The following is a 13,643-nucleotide window of genomic DNA, read 5'->3' as shown; positions in this document are numbered from 1 at the left end:
TCCCTTAACAAGCCAATAGCAGTGCATCCCACATCACGTCAAATACAACTACAAAGCCTGTTTTAATGTATTTGCCTCAGGGATAACACAACTACAAGCTGCACCGAATCGGCCACGACCCCCAGTCCGAGGGCACAAGCGTGCTGCTCACCGCGCGAGGGCAAGTCAGACGACCGGCCGACATCGGCGGGGATGCAGCAGTGTGAAAGGCCGACTACACACGGCTCCAGGTACACATTGGGGACGGGTGGGTATGTTAGTATCAGATCACCGGCACGGCTAAAGCGAACAAAAGCCTCACGCAGACTCGTGTCGGGGGTATAGTGCCTTACAAGCCCGATGAGGACATACAGTGCTCACACATTAGCTACACGCTGACATTTAAACGACATCAAGCTCAAGCGGTATACTCTAATTATCCCACAACCCACTCATCAGAAAGCCATATAACAGCGTTTAGATATTCACCAACAAGCAAGCCGTGATCATCAATTCATTAGCTTCTAATGGCTACAGGCCCACAACCCTTACTGCTCATAGACCTATGTTTACCGTTTGACCACAGATGGCGCGAAAACGCGACAAGCCCCTCGTGTTGTCACGGTACATGAAAAGTTCGTGCATAGCGGTCTCAGCAGATTAAGTGGGTCGCATTTACTGGAAGCTGGTGTTGGACAGTGCAAGGCAGTGTGATAAGGCAGCAGTTGACATTATAAATGCATCCAAAATCTAGGCTAGAATTATGCGTTCACCTTTCATGATAATATTATAGTATACTGTAAACACTTCAGGTTCTCTTGGAAAAAAAATCAGTAATAGAACAGAGTTCAGACTATCAACAATGTTTAGAAAATATGTGCGCGGTAGAAAAATACGAGATTCACTGCAAATATCGTCAAATCTTGCCAAATACGGCCGGCACGATCATTACCCTGCTACAGTAGCAATTCTGGCTAAATAGGTACGTTGCAGATTCCTGGAAGTACGCAGACCAAAGCTGGATACAATCGAAGTGAATAAAGGCACATGTCCAGCACATTCGAGGCGCATATCATACCACGACCAATAGCGCGAAACATTGCTATGCTATGCAATATGCATGTGTTAGATTAAAGCAAGTGATCGGCGGTTACTGGCCTCCTTTGGTTCCCTGCGAACGACAGAGCTGACATGGTAGATGGAAGCACGCGACAGCTATGGGCCACACGAATCACGATACCCTTTCACAACAGCTAAGCTGCTTCAAGTCCAACAGGCACACTAACCAAGTCCGTATCATCGTAATATGAATTATGGTATACAGTCGGTTAATAGACGAAGTCCGTTTGGCCTTTACCATTCGATTATGCGACACACCATGAAAAACGGTAATCCAAACAACATTGCAGGATTAGAAACGTTTTAGCAAGGATTTGAACACTCGGCGTTACATAAAAATTGGTAAAAAGAAACACAACTACTACGGTATCCCACCGATACTTAATGCCAAATGAGATTGCTATTAGAAAGAAGCGTATCTAAATAAAGAAGATTAGCAACCGGAACACAGCGGCAAATCCGCCGAACGGTTACAAATTAACCAAGGCCATCATTCCCACCGCAATTATGCCTATCGCCAAAGCATGGATAAATGTAAGCAACACGCACACACACATCACGCCGAAAAATAAACCTAAAACAAATAAATGTTAATGCAAAATAGTTCATCAAACAAGCGAAGGTCCAAAAAGAGTAGTTAGTGCTGACTACTTACACTCAAGGAAGCCAATCCGCAAGACAATACCAAGATGGCAGTCGTCGTGTTTGACAGTCACTCGTAAAAAGACACCAAGAAGACAGTGCCAGTGAGAGCAAACGCAGTAGACTAGGCACGACACTAGGCACAGCGCTAAGCAGTTAGGCACAGCACAAGTCACGGTGCTAGGTGGAGCGCTGGACACGGCAATAGGCTTGCAACAAATACCACGGGAGTGATAATAGTAGGGGTTACAAGAGACAGTCCCAGACACATACAAAACACTGGAACCCTACAAAGAAAGATCAGAAATCCTGCACAAATCAAAATTTGGACGGAACCATGAACAACTTTCGACTCCTAATCCTCGAGTGGATTTTTAGCGGCAAACAAATATTAGTTGTACAGCAGGTCGATAAATAGGAAAACAGGAAAAAGGACTAGTGTTCAAGGAGCCACACTGACATCTAACCACAACATAACAACACCCGACCTGTTATAATAGCCCATAGGTACTGCTTGTCGCCACCTTCGGCGCCCCGTTTGGATAGCCCCACTGGTACCGAGTGTCGGGGTGTTAGCTTGCACGTCTCTGTCGCCCAATGCCGGTTGGCCGGTGACCAGACGCTGGAAATAATACCCACACGGTCAGTGTGTGGCCACAAGCCAAAACAAGTGCCACCTTCTCATTGGAAGCTACCCGCCCAGCCAATAACTCGTGACGGGCTCCCTGGGCGGGGTGAGCCGGCGGGCGTTTCCCACTCCGCACCCAGAGATTCACAGAGCGGTGGTGCGTCGGGGGAGAGATAGGAAGCGCCGCAGAGGTGACGGATGGCGACCCAGCGAGGCGGGGAGGTCAGACGTCAGGATATCAGGACGGGGACTCGACGCTGAGGGAGTTGGACTACCAACGGGGTCTCGCCGATAGTCAAATTATGCCGGGTTCAATTTATAGCAATCTGAAGTGAGTCCATAACAGTTCAAAACTCGCGGCGATACTGTAGAAATATTGGACATCCCCTGGCGGCGTCGGGTCGAGCTGAGTGTTGCTGTTTGTCCGTTGGATGGCGCCACGGTCGGCGCCTAGGCCACCTGCCGGACGGTGGTGGTCTGTGCGGCGCTCATAGTGGCGCCCGACCTCCAGGCCCGGTACATGATGAATGTCTCGATGGCGTACAGCGCCGCCAGGATCAATCCAAACACCTGCAAGGGAAGTGGCAGGAGCCTCAACCGAGTGGCACAAAGAAAAAAATGGGAAGATAAATACCAGTATTTGTGTTTTAAAAGGATTCGAAGTGTTCAAATTGATGTGTTGGTACACAATTAAAAAACATGATGAGTCACGACTTTTTGACAGATTTTATCATGCATCACTTCCGCACATACTGTGAAAAAATTAGACAAAGGTCATTCAAGGTCAGGTCACCAGAAACTAGTCATGTGACCTCACCTAAAAAGTTTCATTGTCTGCAATGCCTACACCGTGACCGATCGCTTTGAAACTTTTAGTATTTGATGAGACTGCAGCAATATGTACAAAATGTACGTCTCGGAAACGCTCGGAATTATGATATCGGTGACCTAAGGTTAGGTCAATTTTGCGACCTCCTAAGTGAATTGGAGAAAATTGAAAGGCGCTCTATTCGACGAACGCCACTCTAAACGCTTTCAAACACGAGTTACAAGTAAACATAACACATTGAACCGGAAAATGGCACCCGTGACCCTGTAGGGATCATCTAATGCCATTTGTCATTTCATGTTGTCATTTTCATTTATATTGTCAAAGTTTACAACCCCTCCGTATGTCCCTAAGGTCATATCAGGTCACGAAAGGTAAGTATCTAACAGTTTTTCGGTAATAACTCTTAAAAGACGCATGCTAGAGCGATGAAAATGCCCTAGATGTGTTCGGCTCGACGATACGAATAGACTAACATGCAGCATGACTTTTCCGGTCAGGTCATGACCTCGATCTGAGGTCAAATCTTCAAGCTGACCTTTCAAGGACAAAATATAGTTCATTTCACGCGTCTCGACGAGAGAAACACGATGCTGGCAAAAGTTATGTCGTGACTCCTTTGAGTCAAAAGTTATTGAAGAAAAACATGTTTCGTCACAACGGCTATTTTTTTTTTAACTTTTACCCTCTGGAGGCTAAACCGTTAACCTGAGGTCAAACCAGAGGACAAACTCCAGAAATATGGTTAAAAGGGCTATCGAATGCGCTTTTCTTAGCTCAACGGGTTCCCGAGTTACGTGCCGCTGTTAAGAAAACTGTTGAAATAGGCAACATTTTACCTTTGATGACCTCTGGTGACCTGATATTAAACCTGACCTAAACATAGCTGAAATATTTTCGTCCTTATTTTGCACGTTCTTTCGACTGCCGCTTAACCCTATTCCTGGCGGGGGGGGGGGGGCCTCAGGAGCCCCCCCCCCCCCGAGGTTTTTTGGTTATTTCTCCCAAACGCGTTGAGCTAGGAAGCTCAAATTTTCTGACTTTTCCTAAAAGGCTTCTACGCAACATGTCTGAAAATTTTGAGTTGATCTGACCTCAGGTCAGGTCACCAGAGGCGGTTTGGTGACCCTACCTCAGAAAAGTTTGCAATCACGCCAGAGCTAGAGTTTTTGACCGATCAATTTCTTCTCTTCAGGCTTTAGTTAGGGTACCAGTATGTGCAATTTGTATATCTCGGAATTTTGATATCGGTGACCTAAGGTCAGGTCAGTTTCGCGACCTCCCCATTATAAGTCAATGGGGGAAAAATCAACTCCCTGTTTTTATCACTAAAACGGGTCGGAATGGCCCCATATACCATACATGACTTCATATACGATCAACCTTCACTACCTTGAGGTCTGTTTTGCTGTTGGGCAGCTGTGAGGTCATGTGACGTCATCAAAGGTCACCAAAGGTTTTTGGCCAATAACTCCGTACAGGAACAAGATACAGACGCGTGGATGGTCTCATTGTGTTCAGCTCGTCAAGACGCATCGAATGATATACATGATGACCTCGAGGTCACGTGACCTGAGGTCAACCTTTGACCTTGACCTTTCGAGGTCAACATACAGGGTGTCCGGAAAGTCCTGGCGCTTTTCAACATTGTTAAGATAAATGCCTTTGGTCCATAGATACTCAACAATAGAACGAAACAATGACCAGGAACACCAAGCCACATCCTTCTGCTAAGTGCCCATTCATTGTAACCATCGTCTGTGCCGACGACGGTCTCGACGCAAGGGCGGAAACGCCTGCGGGTTTTGACGGTGCAGGACATTTCCTGTCCTCCCACGCTGTCATGATGCGAGTGTTCAGGGACTCCAGGCTGGGATGAGAGGCGGCCTAGAGCTTATTCTGCAAAACGCGTAGCATGCCTTAGTCGAGCGGGTTAAGGCTGGGATAATAAGGTGGCCTAATCTCATTTCACCACGGTGATCTGGTCCGCCGAGCTCCTCTGTCAGTTTGGTTTGGACGGCAGCGGCGTTGTTGGAGGGCGCTCCGTGCTGTTGAAGTGCGACATGACCCTTAGGGCAAGTCGCCTTGATTGTCGTGTCCAGGAACCCCTCGTGGACCAGCCTATCAGTCATTTATTTGACCTTGACGAAGATGATGGGACATTTGTGTCCATCAGACCCAAGATTTTCTTCGATTGCCGCTGAAATGCTGCTTCAGTCTCAGCAGCTTTGGCATACCGTGGTTGTAGCTGAGTGAGAATATTTTCTAAGACATTTCCGATCTGGAGTGCACCTTTGCCTGCTCAACCGTTCGCCGGGAAACGCCGCATCGCGTTGCAACTCGCGCCTCGTTCAAGCCGCACCGGGCCCCCGCGCGCGGGCTCTCAGCGACAAGGCGCATCTTCGCCCATATACCTAGCACTGAAAACGGTTTCAAGGTCATATTTACGCGACCCCTAGCTGAGCGGTGAACGAGGGGTCATATCTGCGGTGATTGGTTGAAAGTCCAATAATCACAGCGCGCGTTACACGACGTTCAAAAGAGGCGCCAGAACTTTCCGGACACCCTGTATATATCATTCGATGCGGATTGACGAGAGGATCACGATGATGCCCTTAGTTTGTTCCTATCTTGACTAATTCGAAAGTTATTCGAGAAAAACTCTCTCCATATCTAGCGCCGCCATTTTGACTTTTTCGACCCCTGTGACGTCATCTTTGACCTGACCTGAAAATAACCTCAGTAAAAATTGTAGACCTTGTCCATGCGTATCCGATGCCGTTTACCGCTTGTCGCTATCTTGCTTTGTTCTCGAGATCTCAGGGGGGGGGGGCCGAATCGGCCCCCCCCCCGCCAGTTTCTTGTCCCGGCGGAGCCCGCCAGGAATAGGGTTAAAGGGACCCTCCCACCTTCAAAAAAGTTAATGAATTGCCATGAAAGTGATGTCGCTCGGTTCAGAAAGAGCGAAAACGAATATCTACCAAATTTCATCGAAAAATATTCACCGGTTTTCAAAATATTAGACTTTTACTTTTGTTAAGTGCGGCATTCGTTGCGCGCAAAGCGGCATATACCACTGCGTGTTACCAAACGTTTTAGTAAAAGATTTAGACACGTTAGATCTACGCTGACGTCACAAATTCTAAGGGGGCATTCCAATGCATTAGCCCCTTATAATCCGAAAACTACAAGTTTGAAATTCCATATCTCCGAATTAAAGCATTTTCGATGTTGTGAGTGCCCAAACCGGTATTTTCAGGCCACGGCCACCAATTTGACTACCTCAACTCAAAACTAATGTTAAGGTGGGATGGTCACTTTAACGAATGTCGCTACGTGACCCAGGAGCCGAGTTACAGCCCTCCCCTCCCCATCCCCCTCAGCAGGGCATGAAAATCCAGGGCCCTCAGCGGGTTATGCCGGTCGCGCTGTTACTTACCCCTGCCACCATCAGGCCAGTCTCGCCATAGTATTTTTGTGCGCGTGTGATGGCAGCAATCGAGCCGGCTATGAAAAAGATGCAGAGGATACCGCTGTAGACCATCTCCTGCCGAGGAGAGCCGCCAAGGTGTCAGGCACAAGACGTCCTAGGACAGCAGCCAACAGCGTCCACTACCCACCCAGGTATTTATCGTGTCCAGCCCACACTCACAGTGTCCACAGTGTCCACCAGTGTGTACAGAGGGCTCAGAGCAGCTTACGGCCTTATGAAACCAGTCCACTGTACACGGCTCGCTAAAATTAAATGCGGGCAATGACACCGATCAATGAACTTAAGTCTTATTACGCGTCGGTCATTCTGGCGACATTCAATAAATGCAACGTAGCCATCATGACACGCAACGATACGATACGATGCTTGGGATTGTCACACGGGAGCAGCCTTGTGATACACATACCTCCGAACAGAAAGCAATTGTGAGTTCTGACTAACACTGCTATGCCGCGGAGCGACCAGCCTCACTGAGCCGAGCCGCAGAGCCCCAGTGGCAGTGTGTGTCTGACTCTAGTGGCCGTGATGGCACTCACCACGAAGTTGAGCCGCAGGGTGGGGGCCGCCTTGTCACGCAGATGAGTCACATAGATGATGAACAAGATGAGACCCACAACGAGGCCGATCGTAGCGCAGAAGTAGTAGAAGCTGGCCGGACTCGAGTACGGATTGTATGTGGATGCCACGCAGATCATGCCGAGTATGCAGAACAGCTAGCGGGCGGAGAGAGGCCGGTATTCAGTGGTCTGGCAACAATGCCAGGGTTTGAGGGCGCCGGGACAAATAAGCTGGGCTCAGAGGCCACCGGAGAAATGAGGAGCATACCTAATATCTTCCGGTCCTGTGCCATAGACAAAACGAGCAAACATCAGCAAATTTATGGAAGGACATTACCTACTAATGATATGGGTTCGTCTTAGAGTTCATGGATAGTCAAGAGGCAGGACATGCTATATTTTACAATCTCATATAGTTTACCCTTACCATCTCAGCCATCTTTAGGATCACTTCTTTCCTGCGCAGCATGGTCTTGTCGAAGAAGATGGTGCGCGTGGTTGTTGTAGTCGTAGTGGTGTAGGTGCTAGGCATGTTGTCTGCCATGGTGAGTCACTTGGTGGACTGGTAATGGTCCGGTAGATATCTGCCATAGAGAGACAATTGAGCTAAATCTTGGCTAAATCTATAAAAACGTTGTCCACTTAATTAAAACTTCAGGCAGTAGTAAAGCAGGCATCACACTTGTTTTTTTTTTTTTTTTTTGCAACCAAGGAGAGGCGCCGTAGGTTAGGTTGTAGGTTTTAGGTGGTGGCTGTACTTGTAGGTGTACGACACCTCCCGTACCGAGAGCGACTGAAAGCACTGCAGCTGCCAACGCTGTACTACAGACGGAGGCGCGGTGATATGATCACGGTTTATCAGCTGCTACGCGGTGGACTTGACATAAACCCTCACAGCTTCTTTGAGATGGCATCCAACAGAACGCCTGCCACAAGAGGACACCAGTGAGACTAGTCAAGCCGCGAGCAGTCTCCAGGATCCGGCGCAACGCGTTTTCCATCCGCGTTATCAACGACTGGAACAGCCTACCGCCAGCGGTCGCCGGCTCTGACACTCTGAACCAGTTCAAAAACCGGCTGACGCCCACTGGGCACACCTCGCACACGACACCCCCATAGGTGGGCACGATCCGTTCCTCCATTCCTCCGTTCCGGAACGCCGTTACAATTTTTAGGAACGGAGGAACGGACTCGTTACATTTTAAAAAAGGTAACGGACCAAGTAACTTCCGTTACATTGGTTGTTCGTTCCTCCGTTACACTTTACAGTTTAATCCGTTCCTTCGTTCCTCCGTTACTTTTCGTTGTCCGAGCGGGCTGATCTTTTAGCTAACCCACAGACATTGATGCAGCAGCGGAATAGTGGATTATTGATCAGCCCTGACTTGAAGAAGGAAGATGGCCTCAGTGTACTGGCCTTCCGAAATGAGCTGGCGTTGCAATATGTGCTCGCAAAGTTCAACTCGGGCGTCCCTTCAAGCGCCTCAGTACAGCGCATTTTCTCAATGGGAAAAGATGTTCTACGTGCAAAAAGGGCTACCCTCTCAGAAAGTGGCAGCGGAACATCTTAAGGGAGGGGGGGGGGGGCACTCCCGACTTTTAGTCCCATTCTTTCCATGCAACGCACATAGGGCTAATGTTAAAATGCCAAAATCAAAGGGGGCACGGTGCTCCGGTGCCCCCCCCCCCGTTCCGCCGCCTATGCTCTCAGATGCCAACCTGGAACGTCTAGTGTTCGTGAAGAGCAACCGGCATCTGGCCGGGGAGAAGTGATGCGCAATCGCATCAGTGCCACCAGACTTTCCAAGGTTTAGTGTCCAATCAGTGTCCGCTGTCTTGGTAGATTTGGTTGGCATTCCGTTTTCTCGGTAGGTTTAGTTTGTGTCAGAATGGTCTAAAAAATGTGTGAAATACACAACATTTTAAAGTTTTTTATTTTGTTGTAACGGAGTAACGGACTAAAGAACTTCCGTTACATTATATGCAGAGGAACGGAGGAACGAGTAACGGAAGTCAGGTTTTGAAGGAACGGAGGAACGAGTAACGAAGTTACAATTTTGGGGAACGATGCCCACCTATGGACACCCCTCACGCAGACGAATAGTCAGACGCACGAGGAGCTCGACTAGAAAGGTTTCTAAAGGCCTTTGGCCTATCCATCCAAATTCCGTACTTCGTAAGTAAGTAAGTAAGTAAGTGAACTGACTACTAAGTGAATTGTGAACTACACATTCTAATTTTGAAATGAAGGAACTGTTACAAAAGTACTTGTACTGTAGTTACAAGTTTGGAGTGGACCAACCAACCTGAGCTCTGTTCGCCCCCCCCCCCCGTTTATCTATCAGCAGGCTGCGAGCATGCTGCTACTTCTTGGCTCCTCATTGGTCGAATTTAAGTGGACTATTCGTTAGACCAATGAGAGGCCAAGAAGCGAAGGCAATAACTTCCTTATATGTGGAAAACCGACAGCACGCTGATATAAAAACAGCGACCGAATAGAGCTCATGCACACCATTCCGTGCTTCTATCCTCAGGATACTGAAATCCTTCTCCACGCCGCAAAGCCCTCCGGGCTGGACAGGCAACTTTATCTCATGCGGGCTGCTCCCTTGGAGCGGTATCGCTGCTCCCGAGGGAGCGCACCCCGTAGCCGGGTGCAGTGAGTACCTTGGGGCTGGTCGGCCCGTATTTCAGGACGGGCTCAGCCCCGGTGACTCACTAGGGTGCCTGCCCAGACCAATGTCTCCCCCTATATCCTAACATCCTCCCGGCTCTGAAATGGTCTAATTTGAATTGGACCGAAAGAGCCTAACCCAACAAAACAAACAAACAAACAAAGCTCATGCCTTCAGCCACCTTCAGCCTCTGATTCTTGGGGCAAGCGGGCGGTGTTTTACAGCAGAGCGCTGCGCGCATTGGTGCATTGGATTTCCATGGCAATATCAACAAACTCCACTCTAACACTACGCTATGACGTCATCGTAAAACACTAGCACCCCAGCGCCAGCGGTAAATGTCAAGTTTAAGTCCTAAGAAGATTTCGTTGATAATTTTTCATATTTTTACATTATTTGACATCCTGAATCCAAAAATGATACTCATATGTCTCGCAAATAAAAGAAAAAACATAATCAAACCTGACCTAACCTTACCTACTTACCTATAACCTACCAACCTACAACCTACAAACCTACCCTAACCTAACCTAACCTACAAACCTACCTACCGTAAAATGGGGTGTTAAGGGACAGTGGGGTGTTAAGGGACAGTTGCATGGGAAAAACTTTGAGTCATATTAACTTCCTAATTTGAGAAGGTTCAATAAAAACTTCAGTGTGGTAGTTGACACTGTTTTGCTCTTGACTATAGGACAAAATGCTATGGTTTTTCATGCAAGTGATTTGGTTCAAAAATGGATTTGAAAATCATGCTACATTTTCACAAAATTGAAACATCTCCAAAACTCTATGTGTACCTCATAAACTAGTGGGTGTACAGGGAAAATGAATGCATAGGTGTATTGTCACATGTATTGCACATGTTTCCTGAAAAACTTGTGCAAATCCACCCATTCATTCATCATCCTCTTCCTCTTTTCTGGATACATGCATATTTTGAGGTGGATGTGGGGTGCTAAGGGACAGGGAAGAAAAAATAAAAAAGAAAATCTAAATATAATTTAATCAAGTTTTCTTTCAGTAGGCATGGAAAACACCAAATTCCACATTAAATGCTGGCAAGTTCATGCTTTTATCTCTAACACATCTTAAGTTATGTAACAAAACATCTCAACACTCTCTTTTACAATGATGGGTCAATGGAGACTGATGTATGTAAATGTGATGTCATCATAAAAAGGCCAAAACAAAGAGGGCAACATAATGACAAGTGACTAGCTTCAACATGGGTTTTTATTGATGACAGAAGATTACTTCTTGGTTCTGTTTGCCTTATAATTAGCACATTTTCCACAAGCGTAAACAGCATTACACGTAATTGGCTAAAAAGGTCATTAGTGGTGAATGAACCTGACTTGTTTTGTGACAGAATATGCAAAACATTTCAATAAATAAATTGTGTGCCCTTCCACACCCCAATTGTGGGCATTTGATGACCATTTCTTGGAATAATATAGGTGTCCCTTAACACTCCACATTGGGGTGCTAAGGGACAGTGATGAAAAATAATAAAAAATAATATGCAGGTATACATCTTAAAAACTTTAATGTGGCAGGCATGTAAAACACCAAATTCCACATAAAATGCTGACAATTTGATGCTTCTATCTCCAACCCTTCTTGAGTTATATAACAAAACACCTCAAAACTGTCCCTTAACACCCCATTTTACGGTACCTACAACCTAAAACCTACAAACCTACAACCTAACCTAACCTAAAACCTAAATTTTTTGTTGTTTCATATTCGTACCAACAGCGTCACAATTGTAGTTAGGACCTAAACTTGACATATACCGCGCCAGCACCATCAGCCCGCTAGCAGCATCCGCACTCAAACCTCTGTTCTCTCTGTACTTGGTTCCTTAGGACCTCTGTTCCAAACACGATTCATCATAAGCTAACGGATCACACACAATGTCAGGGGTATGCCTTAGCTCCAAGCGCGCTGCAGCGCACGCAGCGTCAGGCGGTGAAACAAGGGTCTGGAGTTCTATAGCCTTGGGGCAAACACGGTGATTCCCCTTCACCACCCTTCACCTCCCAAACTTGAACTGAAACCGGAAACCCCAGCCCAGAGCTTCAGCTCTATGGAGTATGGAAAGCAACTATTGGAACTCGACTCCCATAGTAATGACAGTAGCAAAAATACCAGATTTAACCAATAAACACAAGTAAAATGCCTACCTATCGTGTGCCAATCCCGAATTGAACTCCACAACTGTCTAGTGGTAATCAATTCATATGCAAAAAGAGCCTTGGAAAGAAAAACTTCTGCGCAATGAATGTCTCAAGGCAGTATTTATCCATGGCCACCAAATTGATGTGTCAGTATAGATTCCCTCGTACCTACTTCACAAATATTCATAGAAATTAAGAACATTTATCTAGGTAGTTGTTATGTATGCGGCGGCCTGGCTCGTGAACTAAAAAAATGACACTCCAAAAATGGTGGACAGACAAAAGGGCCTATTTTAGCTCTACTAATAGAAATATGATGCGTTATGCATAATTACCTTCCAGCCTACGAGTCATGCGGGTACGATGCATCATGCAATGCACGTAGCGACGTAGCCTTGCTTGCCGTTTACATACTGCCTGTTTGGATCGCTTGGATGAAAACAATAGATTTCTGGATTCCGGGTAAACACTTGGCCAACTCGACAATAAATAAGGTGCTTCATTAAACTTCTTGCCTTGTTTAAAAAAAAATGACCTCAAGTGAAATCACCTGACTTTCCACCTTTCAAGAAACAGACAATCATCAGCTGCACCCTAAGCTGTTTGAAAGGCATCTCAAATATACAGAATTGTAGAAAGCCATGAGTCCGAGGAAGAAGCTCGTGGTTTAAGCTTGGTTTAAGCACACTTATTCAAAGCAGAGCCAGAAAGCATTTGCACGTTTTAAAATGCTGTATAACGCTAAGGCCACACATCTGACCTCAAATTCACAGGTCACAGAAACAAACTAGGCCGTTTCGGTCCACAATACCACTTTAGCAGCCAGGGACTGTTGTTACAGTGTAGGCATATGCAGAACGATAAGTGACGGGGGCAAGGAGACCACCAGCAAGGCCATATATAGCAGGCGCCAGTTGGTGCGCTTCTGCCGCTGAGGCTGCCGTTGCCACGTGGTGTAACTCACCCAGCCGCGCTAGCGTTTACTCCGACGGGGTTTGCAACTCCATTTGCAGGCTGCAGCTGGTGCTTCCAACCAGTTGGGGTGGGGGTTGCGAGGGTGACCGTCAAACTCAGCTGAGCAGGGGTAAGTGAGCTCATGACCTCGGCACGTCCGGAGGATAAAATAACACGAGTTGTTTTACATAACATGACTAATGACCGAGTTCAATTTCACGATTGCTGTCACCGTATGGCTGAAGCTGAACCCCGATCGGTCCATTCTGCCAATAACTCCGCGAATGGCCAGCGTGACCATTTCCACAATCAGTTTCGTTACAGAATTCGACCGGCCCGGGACGATCTGTGCATGCACAATTGCACAGCCTAGGCTTTACCAATATTTCGAACACATGATACTGGGTAGGGGAGGGGGGGGGGGGCGGGGGCGGAGGCGGAGGGCTTAGTTTGGCGGAGGGCTATCGGCGTCCATATTCCGAAAACGGTGTCCCCACGCGAGAGAGGAAGCCCAGCAAACATCGGCGTTACCCATGAGGAAGTGTCAGACGTGCGAAGAAGTGGTAGCCGAAGCGGCTACGACG

The 13,643-nt window shown here is 47.2% G+C and overlaps 1 protein-coding gene across 6 annotated transcripts; it reads right to left on the bottom strand.

Annotated features, from left to right (window-relative positions):
• Nucleotides 1-53: 53 nt before the first annotated feature.
• LOC122371639 lies at nt 54-12,971 on the bottom strand. 6 transcript variants are annotated; one of them, XM_043348080.1, is made up of 5 exons: nt 12,441-12,971; nt 7,675-7,831; nt 7,227-7,403; nt 6,637-6,744; nt 54-2,938 (listed from the first exon to the last, which is right to left on the bottom strand). In XM_043348080.1, the coding sequence occupies exons 2-5, from the start codon at nt 7,789-7,791 to the stop codon at nt 2,819-2,821; spliced, it is 522 nt and encodes a 173-aa protein (XP_043204015.1). In that variant the 5' UTR covers nt 7,792-7,831; nt 12,441-12,971; the 3' UTR covers nt 54-2,818. The 6 variants fall into 6 exon arrangements, with proteins under 6 accessions (XP_043204015.1, XP_043204016.1, XP_043204018.1 ...); XM_043348081.1 differs by lacking the exon at nt 12,441-12,971 and adding an exon at nt 12,112-12,177; XM_043348083.1 differs by lacking the exon at nt 12,441-12,971 and adding an exon at nt 11,965-11,981.
• Nucleotides 12,972-13,643: the final 672 nt, after the last annotated feature.

This window comes from Amphibalanus amphitrite, unplaced genomic scaffold (assembly GCF_019059575.1).
Source record: "Amphibalanus amphitrite isolate SeventyFive unplaced genomic scaffold, NRLGWU_Aamphi_draft 001266F_arrow, whole genome shotgun sequence".
NCBI lineage: Eukaryota > Metazoa > Arthropoda > Thecostraca > Balanomorpha > Balanidae > Amphibalanus > Amphibalanus amphitrite.
Note: the sequence above shows the minus strand (reverse complement) of the source record. Positions and strands in the feature narration are given on the sequence as shown.